Below are 25,920 nucleotides of genomic sequence, written 5' to 3'. Positions count from 1 at the left end.
ATCCGTGATCGGTTAGCCAGGTCTGGGCCCCTCGGCGTGAAGGTGGTGTTGGATCATCGGGAAGTGCCGTCGGTTCCTCGTCGTTCCGCAGCGGGTTGACGGTAAACGGTGAAGATGCTTCTTCCAGAGCGGAGCAGGTGAGGCTGCAGCGCTGACAGGGGGCCTGAAGAAGAGCCTCGTCTGACGGCCGCCCCGTTTAAACCCCCCCTCCGCTGTTGAGTGTGACCCGGGGGCAGCGCTCGATTCACGCAGATCCAAAACACCGATCTACAAATCATGCGCGCGCCTCCTCCCTGCGTGTAGATGACGTGTAGATCAGCGTTTCTCCCAGACCGGGCGGTTTACACAGCGGGCAGGAGGGCGGTAGTCTGGTGGCGAGGATCGCCTGACAGGCTGTGGATTCACCTTCTGATGTTCTGTAGGACAGAGAGCTTCTAGTCCAAGCCTCCTCAGTTCTGTAGGACACATGCAGCTCTTTAGGACTAGGCCTGAGTTTTTAAAAAAAGGTGGTTCTTCAACGGTTCTTTAGTGAAGGCGGTGGTTCTATATAGAACCATGCGTTCTGTATGGAGCCGTTTTATGCTTAAATGGTTCTTTGCATGGTGGTACGGTTCTTCAGATTGGTTGAAGAATGTGTTGTATATGGTTCTGTATAGAAACATGAAGGAGGGCTCTTTAGTAAAAGAAATGGTTCTATAATGAATCATGAACACGTAAAGGGTTCTTTGCATCATAAAATGGTTCTTCAGATTGGCGCAGAGGGTGCTGTGGATAGATCTGTGTAGAACCCTTTTAAAAGGGTTTTATATAGCAATAAAAATGGTTCTTTTAAGAAGGCAGTGGTTCTATATGTCCTATATCTTAGGAAATGCTATGGTTCTATATATCCTATATTCTAGGAAAGGCAATGGTTCTATTTATCCTATATCCTAGGAAACGCTATGGTTCTATGTATCCTATATTCTAGGAAATGCATTGGTACAATATATCCTATATTCTAGGAAATGCTATGGTTCTATGTATCCTATATCCCTGGAAGGGCGGTGGTTCTGTATGTCCTATATTCTAGGAAGTGCTATGGTTCTATATATCCTATATTCTAGGAAAGGCAATGGTTCGATATATTCTAGATAATGCAACATATCTATAGATCCTATTTTCTAGGAAATTATATGGTTCTATATATTCTATGTCCTAGGAAACACTGTCTCTTAATGTCCTTTAATCTAGGAAAGGCAATGCTTCTATATATCCTAGGAAATGCTATGGTTCTATATATCCTATGTACTAGGAAAGGCAGTGGTTCTATATATCCTATATTCTAGGAAAGGCAATGCTTCTATATATCATATAATCCTAGGAGAAGCAACAGTTCCATAATATATTTCCAAAAGAACCCTTGAAGGACCATCTTCCCCAAGTTTTTAGGCATTTCATAGAAGAGGAAGGCTCATTATTCTAAGCTCTGTTTCAGTACTAAGGATGATGGTGGACAATTGCTTGAAAATGGTTTTGGGTTCTGTAGGGTTCTGTGCCGTTTCTACTCAGGTCAGCGTTTTTGAAGTTCTGTTGTCAGATCTTTTTTTAGGGATCGAGTCCTTTTGGGGGAAAAGCAGGCGAGTTGGAGCAGGATAACACCAAGCTGTACACCGCAGGGGGAACCGCAGGCCTGTAGATGGAATGTGTCCCAGTTGCTGCCTGCTTGGACCTGCACTGTATTACTGTTTTAACCTCCTGAAGGACTTTGAAGGAATAAACTTGGGCAGTAATGTAAATTTAGACTAACAGTTATTGTCTGTAGAATTATATGATTATATAATTTGGCCCACAAAAATATTGTCTATTACAGTGTTCCAGATTCAGTCGTGAACATTATCCTTTAGCTTGACTTTTCTGTAATGAAAATGTAATTACCATCTAATATTTCTTAGAGTATTGAGCACAGACAGCATCCAACACTGATGACATCCAGTGACTCTCTTCTTTTGTTTGATCAGACACCAAAACCCTGAAAACTGGCCACTCGAGAACCTTCTGGACAAGCTCGTCCATGTTCCTCTCATGTAACAGGGTTTCTTTGTTCTCCAGCGTTCATCCTGTGAAAATTGCTCTAATCTTTCCAAGAACATTCAAAGTATGTATATAAGTAGTTAATCGGTTGATGTTCTGTTTGTACACACTTGAAAATAATGGTTCTCCAAGGGCTCTTTAGTGAAGAACACTCTAAGAACCTTTTGCATGATTAAAAGTTTCTTCACATCGAAGGAGAAAGTGCTGTAGATGGTTCTGTATTGAACCTTTTTGAAAAAGGTCCTGTCTAGCACAATACAGGGTTCTTCTGTTGCTATACAAAACTCTTTTCAAAAAGGTTCTGTAATCCCATGCATGCCCTTTAACCACCACCTTTTTGTTTTTGAAGCACCATAAAGGGTCCTGCTATTGTTACAATGTAAAGCTTGTAACAGTAGAAGAACCTTTCTAGTGCTGTATAAAACCATTTTCAACATGTTCTCCATCAATCTGAAGAACTCTTTCATGATGCAAGGAAGTCTTTAATAATGTAAAAGGTTCTTTGGTGTTCATGGTTCTACATAGAACTATATTCTTCACTGAAGAACCATCATTATTAAGTGTGCAGGGCAGCAGTTTTTCTGTTTCTACTTTGGAACCAACCACAGATTAGAATGATTGTACTAGAGGAACCGTTCAATAATTAAGAAGCAACTGATTTAAGTTGTTGTCATATTCAGGATCATGAGTTATTGATCAAGAATGTTTGCAAAACAGTTGTTAGAGCAGGAAAATCCATAAAATGAGGAACTATATCAGCAGGACTGGGAAAAAATGAAACTACTTAGCTGGAAATCAAGCCTGTTCAATCGTAGGAGGTGCCTGATACATTCCTATTGGACAAAATCAGCGTCAATTCAATTAGTTGATCCAACAAGTTTTCCAAACTGGAAAGATATTTAAAACCACTCGAGTTCTTTACAGATTCCGTGATCTCTCTCTCGCTCTTAGGATGGTCAGTTCTTGGTGAATCTACTCTTAAGAGGGTGTTCACAAAACATCAGTTCCTGTAGACTCGGGCAGGCCTGTTCAAGATTAGCTCCAGGGACAAATTACTTCATGGAACCAGTTCATGCTTAAATGGTTCTTTGCATTCTTCAGATTGGTGGATTCTTCAGAAACTGGTGTGTGGTTCTGCATAGAACCAAAAAGGGTTCCCCTGTAGTTACAAGCTTGACATCATAAGAGTGAACGAAGACTTTGCTGACATGTTATCCATCAATGTGAAGAACGATTTCACCATGCTAAGAATAATTTATCTGTATAGAACCATAGCCTTTCCTGAAGAACCATCTCCACCAAGTTTACAAGCATTTCATGATAAGGGAGGTTCATTATTCAACGTCAGTGATAAGGATGATTTTGGTGTCGGTGGATAATTACTTGTTCTCAGGTTCTGCATTAGGGTTCTTTGCCAGTTTTATTCAGCTTAGAGTTTTTGAAGTGCTGTTGTCAGATCTTTCTTTGTAGCCAGTGATCAGGACCTTCTGGAGTCAAAGCAGGTGAGCTGGGGCAGGAAAACCCCAAAAATCAAGCCTGTTCAATAGGAGGTGGCAGTTATGTTCCTATTGGACAAAACCAGCCTCAACCAAATACATTGCTTAAATACTTTAACTAACAAGCTGACGAGAAAGATGCCTGAAATCAGTGGGGGGCTTTTATAAATGGCTCTTAAGAGCAAAGGAAGGTGTTCACATCAGTTCCTACAGACTCGGGCAGGCCCGTTCAAGGTTAGCTCCAGGGACAAATTACTGTGGGTTTGGTTGGGAGGAATTTAGCCCATGTTCCTCAGATGCTGGACGCTTTCCAGTAATGCAGATTTTTTACTTTATCCTCAAGTAATCAGGCTCTGCACTGAGCAGAGTAGGTGGGATTCAGGAGTGAAGGAGGAAAACTGTGGGGCACATTTTGGAGATGGTACATATAGTGAACACTTACATGTTAACACTTGTAAGTCGGCTCATTGTCTATTTTATCAGCTCTACTTACTGTATAGCTGCACTTTGTAGTTCTACAGTTACAGACTGTAGTCCATCTGTTTCTCTGCATACCATGCAGGAGCAGATGAGCCACCATCTAATAGAGTGGACAGTGAGTGGACAAAGTGTTTAAAAACTCCAGCAGCACTGCTGTGTCTGATCCACTCAGACCAGCGCAACACACGCTAACACACCACCGCCATGTCAGTGTTACTGCAGTGCTGAGAATGATCCACACCACCAAATAGTACCTGGTCTGTGAGGGTCCATGGGGGTCCTGACCACTGAAGAACAGGGTAACAGAGTATCAGAGAAACAGATGGACTACAGTCTGAAACTGTAGAACTACAAAGTGCAGCTATACAGTAAGTGGAGCTGATAAAATAGACAATGGACAATGAGTGTGGAAACAAGGAGGTGGTCAGGATGTTGTGCCTGATCTGTGAATGCTTAATTGTTTAAAAAGCTGCTTATGGTGATGCAGGTTTGTTGTGACAAATGACCAATCTAATTATATCATGTTGACACGCCACACGTGAACTAATTTGATCTGTTTGGACATCATAGATCTTAATGAGGTCTTTGTCATGGAAATTCATATCGAGATAATAGTAAAAATACAGTATGTAGTGCAGAGCATTTTAGAGATTGTTAATGGCGATTGGATACTTTGTTAATGACAGCACAGATTTTGTGTTCTGAGATGTGTTTTTGTGTGGTTTTGCTCCACCTATGAGGGCAGCCGTTGGCTTCCGAGCCGCTGAATAGTTTGTTTAATGGCTCCCTACTGAAACTTCTGATTGAATTAGGGCTCCCTTCATGTAAATGAGGTGACGGCGCTTGATTTCACGCACCGAAGTCGATTAATTGGCATGCAGTCAAATCTCTGCTTCTTTCCACGTCACATGGAAGGTTTGCCGATTTACATGCAGAGTAGTATATACTCCTACGTCCTTAAAGGTGGTGAATCTGCTCTCTTTGATAAATAATGGTCACTGTGATTGAGTCTTGTTTTGAACTGTTGTAAAAACTCCAGTCACCTCGCTTGAGCTGACAGAGATGATAGAGAGCAGCGGCTATTTTTGCCTGAAGAGTTCAGCATGAGAGAATAACACATTGCGATGCTAGACGGCTGTGAATCAGTCTGTGACTCATCCGCTCACCAGTTTACTTCCAGTTGTCTGGCACAGCGTGCCCAGCTGTTTGTTTACGTGCCTGGCTTATTCGCAGACTAAATTTATTCTGTCTGAGGTGCTTCTGAAGTATAAGCGCAACCAGGTCAGCAGAACGAGAAAGTGTTTTGAAAGCCGATTTGAATCGGCTGATTAAACCGTGGAGTTCTCTCTGAACTTTGACAGAAACGAGAGAAACACCGAACAACAGAGATGTGTGGGATGGGAGAACGCTCCATGGTCTGGTCTGTAGAAAATTATTCCTGGCTTACTGTTATGCATAGAGCTCCTGTTCTGAGTGGAGAACATTTACGGAGAGCTATAAAGAGAGAAAACAGGACCAAGATCTGTGCAAGGAAATTAGTATAAACTTAAAGTATTTAGACAACTTGGTGTTTATTTAAGTTAGCTCATCTGGTGGACATTGGTGAACTATTCCGTTAAGATGAATCGACTCATAAAAGCACTGAAGTATCAGTGGATTGTATGGCCAGAAGGTAATGTCACAGTATAAGGGAAATTCATAATGGTTTCCGAATATATCGCAGTATATACGCCCTGTGGCCAAAGGTTTGTGGACGCAGATATTTCTGCCCTGCTAGATCTGCCCTTGTCAACTGTAAGTGCTGCTGTTGTGGCATGGAGTCATTTAGGAGCAACAACATCTCACCCATGAAGCTATAGACCTCGCAAAGTCACAGAGCGATGCTGCCAAGTGCTGAACCACGTATCACATACGTCACCTATTCACTGTTGTGATGTATACATAATAGTGCCCTTGGTTTTCAAATGGGATGTTCAACCAGCTCATATAAGTGTCCGCATACTTTTGGCCATATCGTATATAGGCCCTATTTCCAAAAGAAAGCATTTTAGATGCCTTAGTAAACCTGTTTTTGTAGATTAACAGTGGTGTGTTGTTCTTTAATGCTCCTCTACTTTTTAATAAGGATCGTTTTTAACAGCTAAACAGTATTTGAAATATTTTATTGTCAAAAAAAAAAAACAATACACAGTTAAACTTACGTCAATATAACTTTCTGACTCCCAAAAATGTGCTATATGTTGAAGTTGAAGCTTTGTACTCTGCAGCGTTTTGTCCAAATGTTTAATGTTTATGAATAATGTCTTTGGAGGGAGGCAGTATATGAAAATGGATTAGTTGAGGTCAAGCTGTGTCTTGTTGGGAGCTACCGAGGACGTTAGATCGCTCATCAGCCAATTTGGCCACTTAAGCTTTATAGTTGTGTACAGTAAACAAAAAAAAACTCACATTATTTCTACAGCAATTCATTTTCAACTTAAATGTGTTGATCATGACAGACCTCATTATTCTTATTGACTGAACCATCTGCTGCAGTCAGAGTCTGTAGAAGCATCCTAATGTACCCAGGTTACTAATTGCCACTGAAAGTGTTTTCCCATCCATTAAAGCCATGTTTTTCTAATATAAAGCTCTTGCTGGGTTGCCAAGACCACCTTGAGCAGGTACAGGATGACATGAAGATGCTTTTTGACCTCTTCTGATTGATTTAATAGTTTCAGGGAAAATGGAAGAGCCCTTCGTTTTGGACACTGTAGCTTCGCTCTAATTGTAGAAAGGTTTTTAATTAAAGATGTTGTTGACACGACGTCAAAGTCTGATGTTTTGTAGCTTGAGTCTTTTTTTTTGTTTTGTTTGTGTGTTTCTGTTCCAGTTCCCAGAGGATCCAGGCGGTGTTCACTAGCGCCCCCGCAGGCCTGGAGGGCTTTAAGGCTCATGCTGTGTTCCAGGAGATTGCTAAGAAGCTGCAGGAGGTATGTGCACCACAGATCTCGGGAGTCTGTCGAGGGTTTGGTGGACTTCACGCTGGCTTTTGTGCACTGGAGTGCTTGTTTCCAGGTCAAGTAGCCTATATCAGGGGCATTATCTGTGTTTCCGAACTGACCTATAGGGTCAAAGATAAGGCGGAGCTCCATGGAGGGTTGTAGTGGTGGAGTGGGTAGTGTCTGCAGTCCTTCATGCACTGAAGTCATGACGCAGCTTGTCGGAAAAATAAATATTAAAAAGTAATTATATTCCTTTATATATATATTATTGTAATTATGCACATAATATATGTGTAAATCATAACATATACCATCAACATTTTCCAGTTAAAATATGACAATGTTCTCCATTATCTGTCCATTCTTTTATTCCAGCGTCTTTTCAGCAGCCTCACTTTCAGCTCCTCAAAGAACCTGCAGACACACCTCCACAGCTCAGTCTTAGAAGCTGGTTGATGAATCACTTTCTGAAGTGATCAAACCCATTCAGTGGTGTCGAGGCCTGGACTCTGGCGCGGCCAGTCCAGTGTTCAGCTTCTTTGTTTGGGGGCGTCTCCTTTTCTTAGCGAGGTTCTTCTTGATCAGCTACACGTCCTTTCGGACCCACAGCGCTGAGTGGTCTTCTCACAGTGGAAGGATGGACAGAAACACCTGTGGATGTTTTCAGATCTGGAACTGCTTGATCTTCTCCTCTCTCTCAGAGATCAAAGCTTTCAGTGCTGTTTCTCTGATGGGGGCAGTTTTGGGGTCGACCAGCTCTTCCAGGTGGTTGTTAGGAGCCCCATTTTCTAGCATTTAATCATTTTTATCTGCAGTTTTAAAAGCATTTATAGTGCTTTGACCATCTCGTTCATTAGGCAGGTGGATTGTTTTGTATCTACGCTTCTCAGAAACATATGAAAAGTGAATAAGTTGAATTTCATGGCCATTTTGTCTGGGAATTAGGCAAATGAATGGTCGTCTCTTATATTTGTGCAGTGTTGTACCTACTGTATAAGCTACAGTGTTCTATCTGACCTGGAAAGCACCCTAAACGTCCTCTGAGTGTCAATGTCCTCCTCTTATTTCTCAGCTTCAGTGTCTGCTTTATGACCCAGTCCCTCACCCTCAGCTGAGCTTCTGTCCAGAGACCAGAGGCACGTCCAGAACTCATTCATTCGGACACTGCTGACAGCTCTACGTGCCGCAGTGTCCTGCCTTTTCACCAAACCAGCCTGGTTTCACTGCAGTCCAGAGCTGATCAGCAGACGTAGCTGTTTAGGAGATGATGCGTGTTTATTTGTTTGAACTCAGTGGTGAGGTTTTCATCTTCTGCCCCTCTGGTTCTGCTCTGTTTTGCCAGATAGTTTGCTAGTCTGGAGTGCAACGTGTCACTGTATGGAAAATCTCCCGCAGGTCCTGGAATATTTAGCAGATGCATAAAGGCAGTGAGGCTCACAGATCTGCTTCTTGTTAAGACTCTTGTGTAGTCCTGGAACATCTCAGCGTCTCAGAGTTCCACGCTGGTGCCTAGGTCTGATGTAACCGAGCCATCCGCGCTCAGACCGCAAATCCAGGCGCGGCATAACTTTGAGTTTCCAAGTTTGAGATGGTGCTCTTTTTAGCTGAACTGTGATATTTATTTATATTTATTTATATTATTATATTATAGTTATTTATATATTCTGCTTTTGCGTGCGAGTCTGATTGGTCTCCACTGGCCTTGTTATGTGTCCATATTTCAGCTTTTTAAGTTTTTTGAGTGTGTTTGGGATGGGGGGGATGGGGGGGGGTTAATGTGTTTTGCTTTATGTACTTTTAAAACCCATAAAACTTACACCGATCAGGCGTAACATCATGACCACCTCCTTGTTTCTACACTCACTGTCCAGTTTATCAGCTCCACTTACTGTATAGCTGCACTCTGTAGTTCTACAGTTACAGACTGTAGTCCATCTGTTTCTCTGATACTCTGTTACCCTGTTCTTCAGTGGTCAGGACCCCCATGGACCCTCACAGAGCAGGTACTATTTGGGTGGTGGATCATTCTCAGCACTGCAGTGACACTGACGTGGTGCTGGTGTGTTAGAGTGTGTTGTGCTGGCACGAGTGGATCAGACAGCAGAGCTGGCTATAACTGCAACTCACCCTACTTTCAAGAACTTGACTGTACAGTTTTTTATTTATTTATTTATTTATTTTAGATGTAATAGTTTTGAATCTTTGTCGTTTCCTTCGAGCTCAGGAATGAATAAAGATAATGTGTTACAAAGACTCCAGTTCCCAGAATGCACTGCCTGTCCCAGCTGTGTGATCTGTGTACGTGTCTGTGCAGGAAGGGGATCAGTTCGTGAAGAAGATCGGAGGCGTGTTTGCCTTTAAGGTGAAGGACGGGCCGGGTGGAAGTGAGGCCATGTGGATCGTAGACGTGAAGGAGGGAAAGGGCTGCGTTCACAACGACACGTGTGAGTAGCTTGGTTGATGTAAACTTGGCTCAATTTACATAAATACATTTTTCTATTTCCGTTATATTTTCATTTTACCGATTTTAAAACAGAGAGACTTTTACATAAACAAATGAATATGTATAAATAAACATCTGAGATGTCATTTCATAATGTTTTCCCCCTTTTTTCCGGCCATCTTAAGTGAAATAAAGCTTTTATTTCGTTTATTTTAAAGTTACAATATTAGTAACTATAATATCTAAAATGGACAATATAATAACAGGCATCTGTACATTAATCAGTGCTGTAATTTGAATTATTTACCATTTACTAAGTGACAAAGACAAATAAAACACAGTACATGTGATATTTATTAATATATAAATACATGAATATATATAAATGAACACTTTTGTCATTTAAGCACTGCCCCGTCATCAGGAGATCTCATGTTCAGTCCCTGGTGATGCTACAGCCTGTGTCTCTCTCTCTCTCTCTCTCTCTCTCTCTCTCTCTCTCTCTCTCTCTCCCCTGTGTGTGTCTCTCTCTCTCTCTCTCTCTCTCTCTCTCTCTCTCTCTCTCTCTCTCCCCTGTGTGTGTCTCTCTCTCTCTCTCTCTCTCTCTCTCTCTCTCTCTCTCTCTCTCTCCCCTGTGTGTGTCTCTCTCTCTCTCTCTCTCTCTCTCTCTCTCTCTCTCTCTATCTCTCTCTCTCTCTCTCTCTCTCTCTCTCTCTCTCTCTCTCTCTCTCTCTCTCTCTCTCTCTCTCTCTCTCTCTCTCTCTCTCTCTCTCTCTCTCTCTCTCTCTCTCTCCCCTGTGTGTGTGTGTCTCTCTCTCTCTCTCTCTCTCTCTCTCTCTCTCTCTCCCCTGTGTGTGTCTCTGTGTCTCTCTCTCTCTCTCTCTCTCTCTCTCACACTGTCTCTCTCTTTCCCCTGTCTCTCTCTCTCTCTCCCCTGTGTCTCTCTCTCTCTCTCTCTCTCTCTCTCTCTCTCTCACACTGTCTGTCTCTCTGTCTCTCTCTCTCTCTCTCTCTCTCTCTCTCTCCCTCTCCCTCCCTCCCCTGTGTGTCTCTCTCACTCTCTCCTGTGTCTCTCTCTCTCTCTCTCTCTCCTGTGTCTCTCTCTCTCTCTCTCTCAGCTAAGACAGCGGACTGTACCATCTCTATGACGGACTCTGACCTGCTGGCCCTGATGACGGGGAAGATGAACCCTCAGACGGTGAGTTATTGAGTCCCAACACAGTCTGCTCTGCTGCTCAGGCCTTCATTGAAGCAGCACAAGGAGGTGGATGTTTGTCTGTAAGAGAAGAGAACATGGATGAATGTAAAAGACTAGAAACAAAAACAAAAAAAAAATGGAAAGTGTTTTATGCATCCCCACTTTTTTACAGCTCTACATATTAAAGCTTTATTTATGTTTTATTTCAGTATTATGACTCCATAATTCCATTTTTCTCTAAGCAAATCTGGTAACCTGGTACGAGGTACTACTTATCACCCGCATCGAGGTCCTAAGCGAGCCCATACCAAAACTGACCCACAATTGACAGTCTAGAGCCACGCTATAGACTAATGTTACAGGAGAGAACCAGAGAGAGTGTAAGAGAGAAAATGTGTTTTTAAAAAAGGCCAAATCTGCCATATAATTCACTCCTTAGAAGGCAAACCCAACCAAAGCCTAACACTGTATTCAAAACTGTTTACTCGGCCTTCTCTCGGGTCAAGTGTCAGACACTAAGTGTTTAATAGGTATCAGCATCAATTCTAAAAATTTTGATTCTGAAAATTTGAAGGGGGACATTAACGCTCTTCCCACAGTAAAGATTCCATCCATATCATCCACGGCTTTCCTGTTCGCTCATTCACTTGGCTCACACAGGCTTCCATTACATAAGCAGAGGTTTTCTCACTTAGGATGCTGTGTGTTTTCATAAAATGGCAACGGAAGCCAGTTGAGGGCTTTGTGAGCAGTTCTGGTAGTTATGCAGATCAGCAGGAGGTTCTTTCTGGATTGACTTTAGCTTCATGGCTAGCTGACATGCAAGCGATGCTGCACAACAGTGTAAACTATTGGTGCGAGCCCATCCAGGCTGTCAACACCTCCTGAAAGACCGACACTCTGGCCTGTACCTGAGTTTCAAGAGGTTGGCAAAAGCCACACTAACCAGACGCAACTACAGAGCGTTCAGATAGTTGTGGCTGCCTCGTGTCACTATATCTGCACTGCTTGCGTGAACATGCATCAGTAGTCGTGCAAATTCCCAATTTAGTCGTATCCAGTTCCACCCAGTTGCCAGGACTCCTCCCGTCACACAGTACCACCGGCGCTAGAAGGGTGAAGGCCAGCACAGGCTTCATCTGAGACCTGTGAAGCTCCACCAGACTGGATCACACTGCCACTGACGCAATGTCATTTGAGCCAACTGTTGATCGGTCAGATTTGGCCACTTTTTAAAGTTTTTCAAAACCTCACAAAGTTATCTGAGAAAGCCCATTTAAACTTCGTTTTAATTTATAGACTGTGGTCAGACTTGGAGGGGGAGGCTGTTGTGCCTGGCAGCACGCAGTGCACATTGTAATTGTATTGTATGACTAAAGGCCTGGTCACACTGTTTGAGTCCAGTTTTTACAGACAGAAACAGATGTCAGATTTTCAAAACAAGCACATACACACCGATCAGCCGTGACATCATGACCACCTCCTTGTTTCTACGCTCACTGTCCACTTTCTCAGCTCCACTTACTGTATAGCTGCACTTTGTAGTTCTACAGTTACAGACTGTAGTCCATCTGTTTCTCTGAGACTTTGTTACCCTGTGGTCAGAATGTTATGGCTGATCGGTGTGCATGTGTTTTCAGGGCAGTGTGGACGCAAAAAATCTGATGAAAAGCTCGTGAGGGTCATTTTAGGCCGGTTCATCACATTAATGACAGATTTGAATCCCTGACCTAAACGAGTGTGAACCATCGAGTCAGAGAGATCAGATCTGATCTGAGCAAAAAACTCGGATTTGAGCGATTAGGCCTGTAATGTGAACGGAGCTAAAGTGGCTCAGGTTGGATTTGAAAAGATCAGATTTGTGTGTCCACACAGCCTTGAAACCGTCAGCCTCATAATGTGAGTGTAGCACTTTTTAGGTAATCTTAATCTGTTCACACCCTAAAAAACATAAACTATTAGCTTTCCTTGTTAAGAAACACTCGTTTTTAACTCGAGGAGCAACAAGCAGAAGCAGAGCCTCGAACCCCTGCACTGACTTACAAATACAAGGTGAATTAAATAATATAGCAATAAATTCAGTGACTTATACATACGGCTTAGTAATACACAGTTATAAAAAGCTACTTTTATTATTTTCAAGGTAAATCTGGAGAAACATCTTGAGAAAACTACTGTGAAAATTTCCCAGATGAGTTTGCTATGGATATACAAGAAGATTACCAAGAGCCCAATCGACTTGAACCTTTTTAACTACAAAAAAAATCTGTTTCTTTACATCCTGTGTTAGTTTGTGCTCCGCTTTCCCTTAAATGTATAGAACTCATGCTTTTCTCAGCAGTTTGCCAGGTTTTAACAGGCCTATGTTTGTCTTCCTTCACCGTTTTCTACTGAAGAAAGTTTGTTTTAGTGCAGCGTTGTCTATTGAGTACAAAATCATACCTCTGTCTGTCTGTTACAAGAAACAGGCAAGCTACAGGCCCTGTCCTCCAATGAGAGGCCAAGGTTGAGTGTGAGGACTGTGGAAAGTGGAATGCCACTTTCCTCCTTCACTTTGTCCCAGGCTCTTTGCATACACTCAGTGCTATGCTTTCATTGTGCTGGCCCACTGGATCAGTCTCTGCTGCTGACCCACTTTCAGACGGAGAGATTATCCTGTCACTTTAACCCTTTGAGCCAGGATGTTGATCTCAAATGTGGAGCAGGGAGAGAATTTCTATTCATTCAGAATTCAATGCAACCTTTCACCAGTGAAGAAAATGGGGGCGGGGGGGCGAGGGGCAGGGTCCACTGTGACACCAACTTAGCCTGTGGTCAGCCTCTCTTCACCCACTGTCTGGCAGTGCCAGCCTTTTCCCATTTGTTTTAGACAGTCGACAGTTGATGAATTGGTAGCATTGAGACCAGAGTGCTGTGTGCTGGAAATAAGCGCTCTGGTTGTACCTAGGTGATCACCTCACCAAACGGACCATAGTTTCTGCCCAGTAGCACCTGTTGTACCTAGATCATCACCTCATCAAATAGACTGGAGTTAGATCTAAGAGCTCTGGGTGCACCAAATGAATGGGAAGTACAACTGAGATCTGTAGTTGTACTTAAGTGATCACCTCACTAAATAGGTCAGAGTCTAAGCCAAAAGCACTTGTTGTACCCAGATCATCTCTTCACCAAATAGATTGGAGATAGGCCTGAGAGCTCTGGTTGTACCTACGTGATCAACTCAACAAATGAACTGGGCTGGAGCTGATGACTCTTGTTTTACTTTGATGATTACATTACTACAACAGTCTGGAGTTAGAGGACTCACTGTGCCTAGGTGATCACCTCTCTAATTGATTTGGATTCAGAGCTTTGGTTGTTGTGATAACCACAAAATTGCTGAGATTTAGAGCTTAGTACTTTCCTACCTAGATGGTCGCCTAACCAAATGGCTGGAGGTTATAGCTGAGAGATCTTGCTGTACCTAAGTGACCACCTCACCAAACAAGAGTTAGAGCACTTAATGTACCTAGGTGGTCATCTCGTCAGATAGATAGTTGTCACACTTGTACTTGGGAGATTACCTCACCAATGGATTGGTGCTAAAGCTGAGGGCTCTGGTTGTACCTAGGTGATCTCTTGACCAAATGAATGAGAGTTAGAGCTCAGTGCTCTGATTGGACCTGAGTGATCACAGTGCTGTGAGTTCAGAGCTGAGAGCTCTGGTTGGACCTGTGTGCTCACAGCACTGAGGGTTCAGAGCCAAGAGCTCTGGTTGGACCTGTGTGCTCACAGCACTGAGGGTTCAGAGCCAAGAGCTCTGGTTGGACCTGTGTGCTCACAGCGCTGTGAGTTCAGAGCTGAGAGCTCTGGTTGGACCTGTGTGCTCACAGCGCTGTGAGTTCAGAGCTGAGAGCTCTGGTTGGACCTGTGTGCTCACAGTGCTGTGAGTTCAGAGCTGAGAGCCCTGGTTGGACCTGTGTGCTCACAGCGCTGTGAGTTCAGAGCATTTATCTCTGACTGAACTTGCTGACATCCCTGATCTCCTTCTCACACTGACAGACAGCCAGACTGCCCCGGAGCCCAGCTGCTCTGCAGAGGTGACGGTGTCTGCTCCCTGTGTGAAAGCTCCTGCTTCCACTTATTAGAATTATTTCTTTGGTGAGGAGGAGAGTTCGTCATTGAGATGAGGTGAAGCTGTTAATGTATAGAATGGGTTCTTTCAGAAACGGCAGCTTGTGGTAGTTTTTTACAGCGCAAGAGCGACTCTAATCGTGCCGCTGGCTCTAGTCTGTGCCTGGTTTACTTTGATCTGCTTACTCTGAATTGTGGAGACACAAAAAAAGACACACAGTCCAGTTAAAGGCACTTTGTAAGACGTCTCTCTCTTTACTGCTGTGGGCAACGACAGCTCTGGTCACAGGCAAGTCGGCCCAGCGAGTACGGCAGGTTTAGTCTCCTGGGAAAGCCGAGAGAGAGAGAGGGAAAAAAAGAGGAGAAGAAACAAGAGGCGTTAGTTCAGCTGGAATGGAAGCCACTCACCCGACTGATCCTCTGTTGGCCCTTTTTTGTGACCGGCTCGGCTGAGGTGAGCCAGCACAGGTAAATCATTGGCCAGACAAGTGGTATTTGGGGCTCCGCCACAGCTGGTGGCCAGTGCTGGATTTTGACAGCTGTTTTCAGTACCTAGGAGAGTGGCCTTTGAACTTGATGGCTCAGAAAAACAGGACTGGCGCAAGCGCCGGAGCCTCCGTTGTCCTGTCTTCACTGCACCTTCTTCACCATGACCTCACAAAACACAGCGGTCAGTTCATTAGTAAAACACTCCAGGGCAAGCTTTTCTCTTTATATTTGCTTCACAGTACCGGCGCATCCTAGAGTACGTATTATTCAGGCACACTCAATGCGCAGAAAGGCTTGTATGCATATGGCGATAAATAAGCGTAGCATGGCGTGAGCTACTCCGGGCTCTAGGACACTGGAGGCAGAATTCTGAGCTGCAGCAGCCGGTACTTTTCATTTCTCACACAAAATAAACAACAAACAAAACCAACCAACACTCCCCACTTTTCAGTGGCATCTACTGAGACTTCAGTCCTTTCTCACAGGAGCTTTTCAGCTCTTTGTCCTCTTGTTGCTGCGGCTCATCCCTCCCTTGCTCTTTTCCCTCTCAGCTCATTTTTAAGGCGCTCACGCTGCCCTTCAGATGACAGTCAGTGAGCACCAGAGCCAGAGATCGCCGTGCTGCCTTCCCGTTACTGCCCCCAGCTGCTCAGCCACCTGGGTCAAACGTAGCGGCCTCACTGTGTAACAGGGGGTGGGGCCCGGGCGGCAGAGCTCCTTCTTCTAGTGCCTCTAGTGGTCGCCACCAGCGTCCTCGTCCTCCACTCTCGTGCCTTGCGTCCGTACAGGGAGCTCGGGCTTTGCGCTCTGCCCTGTCCACACTCGCGGCTCTCTCCCCAGCGTCCCCACCAAGGTTCGTCGCTGCTGAGTGTTCAGGCCCCACCTTTCTGCCAGATCTCTTGGCAGTCATCGTCAGGCCCCGGGGGGACGGGCGCATGCCACAATAAGCTTTAAGAAAATTCTCCCTACTGCAAATGTTTAGTAAATCTGGCACTGTGTTCTCTAATGCTGCTGTTTGCAACATGTTGTTGCCACAAACCTCGTTATGAATGACCTGCCACTGAACTGACAGAGGAGAACAGAGATGGCAGTTACTGCTGTGCAGGAGCGAAGCAGTCCGAATATGTCATCACTAACATCCTCGGAAAAGACGACGTATGAAACCTCACCAGCTGCAGCGAAACAGCCGCCACACATGAGCATCGCACCCCTGACAAAAAGACAGCGTTTTGTTTATGCTTTTATTTTAGCATGGCTAGCCTGTCAGCTCACTGAGGCCAACCGGACCGTGCCTGAGTGCGTGCCAATCGGATAATCTTCCCCTCGGTGTCCAACCTTCCCTTCTTCCGCAAGCGGCCGCTCGGTAGGTGTGATGCCCATCTGAGTGGAGAGTCAAAGTGGACAATCGCAGGTTCAGAAAAAGCCACTGGAACTGGGCCGTACACTAGAATCTGTGTTGAATCCAAAATACTTCTAGCAAACCTCAGCAGGCTGTCCCCTCCAGTGGACGGAGATGGACACATGCGGTGTATGGAGTCCCAGGATGGGCATCGAGAAGCACTCCTCTTAAGTGGCTCTGCAGAAAACAGCCCCTGAGCTCAGGGTGATAGAAAGAGAGGAATAATCACAGACCGGGATGGAGCTACTCTGGTGGTTTGGAACCTGTCTGAAACTTTGAAGATGCTGTAAGTCGTCTCATTAAAAGAGAAGGTACTCCGAGAACTTTGAAGGCAGGTACAGAGTTTCTGGTGACAGGTTCTGCATTCACCACCTGCCTGTTTCATGTATTTAGGTTTAATGGGCTGCTCAGGCTGCTAATGATGGTTCGCTGGGAGGAATACTAATGTGCTCAAATTGGGCCTTTTGGAGGTCTGATTCTCAGTGTCGGAGAGGGACAATTTGGACAGGTGTTAGATACATATAAAAAAATTAGGTTTGACTGCTTGTCTAAACACAGCCAGGGTGGCTTAGATCAAAAGCTCCTGCAGGAATCGTGTGCAGTCTACGCTGGTGTCAGAACCTCAGTGTGTGAAAATATGAATTACAAATTCTGCTCTTCAGAAAGAAGTTTGATCCCTGAGCCTTAAACTTTTTCTGAAAATAAAAACATTCTGTTTACTGTAACTTCATGCCTAGTTTAGAATTACCAATGGTCAAACAAATCTCTGCTGTTTTAGTTTAGGCTTAGACTTGCCCAGAAGTATTCGCTCATCTGGCTTCACAGGCTTATGAACTTGAGTGACATCCCATTCTTAATCCATAGGGTTTAGTATGATGTCAGCCCACCCTTTGCAGCTATAGCAGCTTCAACAATTCTGGGAAGGAGTGTGTTTATGGGAATTTCTAACCGTTCTTCCAGAAGGGCATTTGTGAGGTCAGACACTGATGTTGGATGAGAAGGCCTGGATCTCAGTCTCCATTCTAATTCATCCCAAAGGTGTTCTGTTGAGTTGGCACTAACAGTTGACTGTGGAATACTTGGTAGTGAGGAAATTTCATGACTGCACAGGTGGTGTCCGATCACGGTACCACGCTGGAATTCACTGAGCTCCTGAGAGCGACCCATTCTTTCACTAATGTCTGTAGAAGCAGTCTGCAGGCCTAGGGGCTCGGCTTTATACACCTGTGATTGGAACAGCTGAATTTAATGATTTGGATGGGTGAGGGAATACCTTTGGCAGTATAGTGTATCTAAGACTTCATAATTAACCAGTTGAACCATGTGAACGCCTTAAAATGTGGACATACTTTGACAGAGTGGAACCTTCATGACCTTTTAGAACTTCAGTGAAGGTCTACTGCTCATCATGCTTGCATTGTCGTAATACTCTTATCTCAGTGTTAAGTTCTGGCGTATGTTCTTAAAATCCCCAACAGAAAATGAACAGAAAATTATCCACTGAGGATTGTGACCCTGAGCCAACACACCTGGTCCAGGTAATGAAGACCTTCAGGAGCTTCTGAGTATCAGAGCCAGGTGTGTGGCTCTGCAGGGCTGCAACGATTAGTCGACGTAATCAACAACGTCAACAAATTGCCTCCACTGACTCACACGACTGCGTTCTGTACTAATGAAGAACATATTGAAAGATGGCACGATGGACAGTGTGTGAGGAAGGCAAGTCAAAAGAGCGAGACCCAAATTTTGAGCATTTCAGCGAAAATTAACCAGTAAAACACTATTAATACGTGCTGCAAACAGATTTCCTGGTTGGTCCACCAGGCTTGAAACTGTTGCCTAATCAGAAGTCAGAAAGCTGTCCAGGATAAACAGATATACCATTATGAATTATGTTTTTGGGGAGCAGAGTGATCGTTTATCCACGTGGAAACAGGAATGTCTGAATACCTTTGTCGCTGCTCCGCAGCTCAATCGCTGTATGAATGAAAGGCCACCTCGTTCTTCAGCCACTAATGTTAGTTTCCCCGTCGGAGAACAAGGTCTCGTGGTCTGTGCTTGCTAAGAGAATGCCCTTTCAGTTATGTTAGCTAACACACAGGAACATACATTTAATTAAGCTGGAAGCAGAGAAGGCAAATTAGTCGACTACTAACACAAAAGTGCAGCCCTACCTGACAGCCCTGCAGCACATATGGGACCCCTTGATTATTACACAGTGTATTTTTCACAGGATAATCTGGCAAGATAATGGTTTAAATGCAGGATATATATTTTCTTCTTTTTACAAAGAATCTGCCACAGAATTGGATATTCTGGACTTAGTCTTAGCCACTTTCCCTTCCTTTCTCCCCAGGCTTTCTTCCAGGGTAAGCTGAAGATCACCGGGAACATGGGCATGGCCATGAAGCTCCAGAACTTGCAGTTGAAGCCGGGCAAAGCCAAGCTGTGAGGGTCAAAACCACCACTGCCTCGCTTCACTGGGAGGCCGGCCTGGAGAGTAGAGTCCATTAGTGTGACTGAGCCAGAGGCAGAGAAACTCACTACGTAGATTTATACAAGTAAGAGGACAGAGACCACCCTTCGTTTATTTAACTGCCGGTCAGAAACTTCGTTTTAGAGCATCAGGGAGAAAACAGAAAACATCAGTTTTGCAGCAAATTACACAGAAGAACTAATTAAACAACTAAATATAGCAACAAAGTAAATAACTCAATAAAATATCGATTTTTTTTTTTTTTTTTAGTATTTTGTCTCTTCACTCTGGACCTTTATTAGAGCTTAAAGAGGCTTGTTTCGTTTTCAGTTTCTCAAAAGAATCATCAGCCACACCTTGAGATTTGATTGTATTTTTCTTTTCTTTAAATCACTGACAGCTTCTTTACCATTTATCTGATGGGGACATGTTTGGTGGTCTACGAGGTCCAGGTGGTTGTTAAGAGTCCCACTTTGTCTGTAGCTTTCAATCATTTTTGAACTCCAGTTTTGGAATCTCTCGTTTTATTTGCTTCGACTTTCTCCTTCATGCATACGGATCACCTGTTGGATAGTGTAGTGGGTAACACCTTTGCCTTTTATGCTGGAGACTGGGATTCAGTCCCCACCTGGGTAGGCACCCTACACTATACCAATAAGAGACCATGGGCAAGACTCCTAACACTGCCTTCGCCTACTTGTTTGAAAAATGATCAAATTGTAAGGTGCTCTGGATAAGAGAGTCTGCCAAATGCCATAAATGTAAATCTTCTCTATGATTAAAGGCCGTTTTGACTGGAAATTAAATAAATGAAGGGTGGTCTCAGTTCTGTATCTCTCTGCTCTTTGGTCCAGGACCTGTTTTCTTGAACACTTTTAGAAGAGAAGTGCTGACCTCAGATAAGTGGTCTTCCCTCTGATGAATAGCGAGGAAGCTTTTAGCTCAGCGCTCCTGCTTTGAAACGTGTTTTGAACTCAGAGCCTGATCTTCTTCTAACAGGTTAATGAGGACAGTGTAGGAGTACATTTGAAGGCCTTTTCTGGAGCTCACTGTAACTGATAGTAGTAATAATATAATAATGATCGAATCCTTCTGTAGTACCATGATCACCTGCAACCTGTTTGAACTGGACTGTGTGTTTAATGCTTTGTGTGTGTTTTGGGGTCTTTTGCGTTGTTGTGAATGGGTGCGGCGAGTATAAGTGCCTGTACTGTATGTACAGTCGTATGCAAATGTTTGGACACTCCTGGTCAAATGATTTGCTTTATTGAAGGGACAGTAAGTTACCACATCCTCTGCAGGACACACTGACTGTTTTAATGCACTATCACTGTTTATTTGATGAAGGAGAAAAGCATAAAGTTAAATTATGGCATATTTTATGTTTTATTCTTTTTCCACTTTGCTAAATTTGACAAATTATGCACTAAAATTGGTAGAAAAAGTCCTATTTAAGTGTGTCTTTACTTTCAATGACCAATTCAATAAAACATAAGTGGACTAGGGTGCCAAGACTTTTGCGTAAGACTGTATGTGACTTTACAAAAGAAATTCAGTGTCTGGTTACAAGATTGAGGCTCCTCCACATACGTGCTGTACTATATGTACACAAAGACAGGGACGCAGTGAGTTGACCCTATTGTAATATCAGGGTTCTGCGGTCATTTCTGTAGCAAGTAAACATTTGGGACCTGTAAGCTGTTTCCCTGAGTGCATGTGTACACATTTCTACCCAAGCCTAAAAAGATTTTTTTTACTAAATAAAATTTCCTCTTTCACATTAACAAATATTCGTCAACAGAGTTTGTGTTTGTTGTTCATCCATAAGCTGAAATGTTTAATGGGACTGTTTACCTGCATAGGCTCCTTTGAATTTGCCATCTTAGCTCAAGTGTGTTCAGCTAAAACTTGCAAACATCCAGTCAAATCATATTTCTAACAGAAGCGAGTAGCAATGACGGTTACCTTTACATGCTTAACCACTTTAAATCCCAGGCTTATTTCATACTTTTCTTTTTATACTGTTTATTATTCAGTAACTACAGGGACTTCAATGCAAACTGGTTGAGCTATTTGTAAGTTACAGAAGTGTAAAACTTTGTGGCCATGCAGAGAACAAATAAAATACAATAAGATATCATATATATTTTGCTAAATGTTTTATTTTTTGTAAACTTTTATAATAATTTTAAAAAATGTATGGCCACTGGATATTGTATGTGAAGAAATTTGAAGAAACAAAAAAGAAATATCTAAGGTATTTAACCACCGAAGAAAAAAAAAGTTGAATAAATTGACAAAAAATAAAGATAAGACTAACAATATAGAAAGATGGGTATATAGATAGAGAGAATTTAATAAAAATAATAAAATACATAATGACTAATCTTAACAAGCATTTCACACACTTGTGCTGTCAGGGAGTGGACAAACACTGGACCTTGCATGTTTAGCATGTTATAAAGTGTGACTATAGCTTGCTAGGCTGTGTTCTAGCTAATGCGATAGCTTTAATAATGTGGCACCTTGCCATGGCAAATACAGTTAACCCCTTAAAATCCCAGGCTTATTACATACTGAGCCTTCTTATTCAGTAACTATTTAGACTGTATTGCAAACTGGCTGAGTTAATTTTAGCTTATAATATGTGCAATAAAACTTTGGACCCATCAGTGAATCATGGCCATTTAAGGGTTGAGATTTGGCCTCCATAATTTGGTCTTATTTAAAACATTACAGTCAAGTGGACCTGGTTAGTGTCGAGACCAAGACATGTTCACCCTTTGCTCTGGTCTGGACATGTGTGGTTTACAACTAATAAGTGCTGATTTCTTCTAATTGTATCCTAATCTGTCTTGCAAAAGGTCATAAAATGAAAAGGTATTCTGCGAAAGGTAAAAGAAAAGAAATGAAAAGATTTCTAACCAACCCTGACACTTTTTTTTTTAAATCCCGTCCTCTCAAGGCCATTGTTGAGACACTTTTCTCATTAATTTGGCTCAAGAACCGGTTTTTGCCGGCCCTTATCAGCTAGCCTCGATATTTGAGGGTCAGCTTGTTTTCGCCTTTTGCTCTGTAAGCAGTGTTTCATAGCCCTCCAGAACTCCAGGTGCTTTCTAAACCCCCTTATACAGTGCATGGCCTGTTGCTGGGTCAAGGGTTCATCTGTGGGGCAGTCATGGGGCAGGAGGTGAGGGAACTGGCCCTGTGACCGGAAGGTCGCCGGTTTGATCCCCAGAGCCAACAGTACGTGACTGAGGTGTCCTTGAACAAGACACCTAACCCCTAACTGCTCCCCAGGCGCCGTGGATAGGGCTGCCCACTGCTCCGGGCAAGTGTGCTCACTAGGGTGTATGGGGTGTTTCACTTCATGGACGGGTTAAACGCAGAGGTGAAATTTCCCTCTTGTGGGACTAATAAGGGTCTCTTAATCTTAAAACAGACAGATTTGTACATCCACTGTGAAAATGGAAATAAAGACATTTAATGTTTTATCTTACCAACTGCATTGTTCTGATGTCAACATATACCCATTCTGAGAGTGACCTGAAAGTGACCCCTAGTGTGTGTGGTGTTTCACTTCACAGATGGGTTTAATGCGGAGGTCAAATTTCCCTGTTGTGGGACTAATACGGGTCACTTAATCTTATCTGTCCAATTCATATAGATAATGCTGGGCCTTCTATTGAGGGGGTTTATCTGCTTCAGTCATACGACTATAACCTATTCCAGTTACTCCTGGTCATAATAAACATTCATTATATTAAATTAAAAGATAACATTTTTTTTATTTCTCACAAACGTTGAAGAAATTGACCTTTGTCCATCTCGAAAAGGTGCTCTGATGGCGCCAGTGGGCAGCACATATTAACCAATATTATCACATTTCTTCCATTCCCACCTATAATGGGAAGAAAACGCTCAACTCAGAGACCCTCCCTGATACCACATCTCACTTGCAAATAGAAGGTGGTACAAAGGAACATCTAGTATGATGAGTATGAACTTTAAAACGTTTTTGATTTCACAAACAGCAACTGAAAGGCAAGATTGTAGAAAAACTAATGGACTTCATTTCCTTACTTTCACATACACCACTCCAGGCCAGCAGGTGGTGCTCACTCACCAACATTTGGCATTTCACCTGTAGAACCTGTCAAGCTGAAAAGGCCAGACAGACTGTGAAGCTTTGTCCTTGCTAGTTCAGAAGAGTGACGTTCTCTCACGCTTCGATAGCGTGTCCACTATGGTTTCATTCAGTCCTTCCAATCTTATTCAAACGCCTTCAGGTCACTTTTATCCATCCATTTCTTTTTCTCCAGCTATTCATCTGGAGTTCCATCAGTGGCCTCGCCAATATTTAGCGAGAGGACTGGATTTCAAAGCTATAGGAAGAAGTGTCTTCTTTTTTTCCCCACTCATTTCTTTCTCAGTCTGAGAGTCAAGGTTTCTCAAACCCCCTTGATACCCAAAGACCGATCCATAGGTCTGTGATGAAATCTGCTGAAATCTAAGTAGTAAGGGCTACTTTTCTGGCCTGAAATCAAAATGCAGACATAAGCCGGAAGTCTCAGCACTGCCTTTATCAAGAAAGCAATTAAAAGGGAAAAACTAGACCTGATTCACGTCCAGAACCATGGCCTTCGCATATTCTTTCATAACATCTATCTGATAGTTAGACAGCTAATGTGAAAAGCTTAAAGCTATTCTCTATTAAGGGGATATTCTGATGTTCTCGTCCATTGACTACAATAAGCAGCATGTAGTGTGCAAATATGTCATCCAAAGAACCCCCCCACCAAATATTAATCACTGATGTAGAGGCTAATAAATACAATCGTGATATTCCCAGCAGTAGAATTAACTAACTTCTCCATTAGCCAACTAGCAGACAAGAACTCAAACAGCCATCAAATATCCACCCCAAACAGATATTTGTCTTTCGGATGTTCCACCCACCTTCAACATACATCACCCAAAGGTCTTTTTCTTGTCATTAAAATGGAAAATCTCACTCTTGGAACTAATTCTGGCACCAATGTAGGAGGCAAGAAGGCATGTTTGCAGGTGCAGCGATGGTTGTATTTTTTGCTGTGCACAAAGTGCCCCTTTAAAAGTTGTTATGGAAATGAAGCAATGACTCAAATACAAGTAGAAGTACCTGCCAAACAGGAACTTGAGTAAAAACTTACATTTTATGAACATAATTGAAAAGAAATTGAAAGGCAGAATGGTAGAAAAATAATAACGTTCAGCTTCTTTGCTTGTTCTAATGTTAAATAGGTAACGTTTTGTTACTGTAATGAAACAGTGACTCAAGTACAAATAAACATAGATGCCAAACAGCAACTTGAGTAAAAACGTAGGTCCTCTAGCATTAGTTAGTATTAGTCTTCATAGAACGGTGTAGTACTGTGGGCCATGTGGTGGTGCTGCTAGGAGGCCAGTGGGCATCAGTTTTGTTCCTTTTTAAACCACGAATGTTACAGACATGTACTTGTTACACTACAGAGACTTAACCAAACATAATTTTAAATGCTATGTCATGTTTTGTTGTTATATTTTCAGTGCTAGGTAACAAAAGCATTGATCACCTTTGAATTGTGTGGAAAAAGGTATAGTTAAAGGGTTTTTTCCAAAGGACAGATCTTTAGGCTGGGCTGTCCTCATGTCAAGCGGCCACTATGTCTCATAGAAAACAGAAAATCGAGCATAAATGAGAATGCAAAGGACACATCAGTGAGTAGAAACTCCATTCCTGTTCTCCTTTTAAACTGACATTGCATTTTGTTCAGTTTTAATCATGTTCCAAAGTGTAGTGCTAGGCATCTTGCTCATGGGTGTTTTTGTGGACCATAGAATCTGACCCTAGTCTGCCATGCGGTCAGCAGTGGTGTTATCCAGTCTAATACACCAATCCCTGTACAATAAATCAATCAATAAGTCATTTAAGGCTGAATATACTCCATGTGATTAAGCAAACCTTTAAAAAAGTGACACTCCAGACACTTTATGTACAAATATCAAAAGTCAGCCAGCCCCTCTTGAACATGTCAATATCTGTATTGCACTGCATGAGAGCTTAGTGCTGACCATCACACTGCATGTCAAGGTTCAGTTCCCCGCTTGGGCAACAGCACCATGCTACATTAAAAAGGGTCCCTGAGCAAAAAGCCTTGCACTACATTCACCTGCTTCAGTAACATGGTCAAAACCAAGCAGCACTCTGGATAGAAGTGTGTGCCGAGTGCTGTAAATGTGAAAAGCGAACAGTTGACTTTGATTAATCGTAATTCTTAGGACAACAAACATTCTTTTGTTAGCTCACACACACATTTTCTAAGCCGATTCTCCCTCAGGGTTGCGGGGAGTGCTGGAGCCTATCCCAGTGGTCATTGGGCGGAAGGCAGGATACACTCTGGACAGGTCGCCAGTCCATTGCAGGGTAGACAGGCACATTCACTCACACCTGGGGGCAATTTAGCATGTCCACTTGGCCTGACTGCATGTCTTTGGACTGTGGGAGGAAACCAGAGAACCCAGAGGAAACCCACGCAGACACGGGGAGAACATGCAAACTCCCTGCCTGGCCGGGGAATTGAACCCAGGCCCTTCTTGCTGTGAGGTAACAGCGCTACCCACCGCGTCACTGTGCCGCACAACACAACACACAGGTCAGAAAAACTAATTATTTACAGAAGCTGAGCGAACAAGTAAAAGCTACTGACATTTGAAGAGGTTTTGTTTTGTTGTGGAATACTTTACATCGTCA

General features: G+C 43.1%; 1 protein-coding gene across 1 annotated transcript; it reads left to right on the top strand.

Moving 5' to 3' along the window:
• scp2b (sterol carrier protein 2b) lies at positions 1-19,840 on the top strand. Its single transcript, XM_017718719.2, has 5 exons — positions 1-137; positions 6,919-7,018; positions 9,345-9,474; positions 10,592-10,671; positions 19,029-19,840. Exons 1-5 carry the CDS (start codon positions 115-117, stop codon positions 19,122-19,124), a joined length of 429 nt encoding a protein of 142 aa, XP_017574208.1. The 5' UTR covers positions 1-114; the 3' UTR covers positions 19,125-19,840.
• The last annotated feature ends 6,080 nt before the right edge of the window (positions 19,841-25,920 follow it).

Source organism: Pygocentrus nattereri, chromosome 9, assembly GCF_015220715.1.
Source record: "Pygocentrus nattereri isolate fPygNat1 chromosome 9, fPygNat1.pri, whole genome shotgun sequence".
Classification (NCBI taxonomy): domain Eukaryota; kingdom Metazoa; phylum Chordata; class Actinopteri; order Characiformes; family Serrasalmidae; genus Pygocentrus; species Pygocentrus nattereri.
Note: the sequence above shows the minus strand (reverse complement) of the source record. Positions and strands in the feature narration are given on the sequence as shown.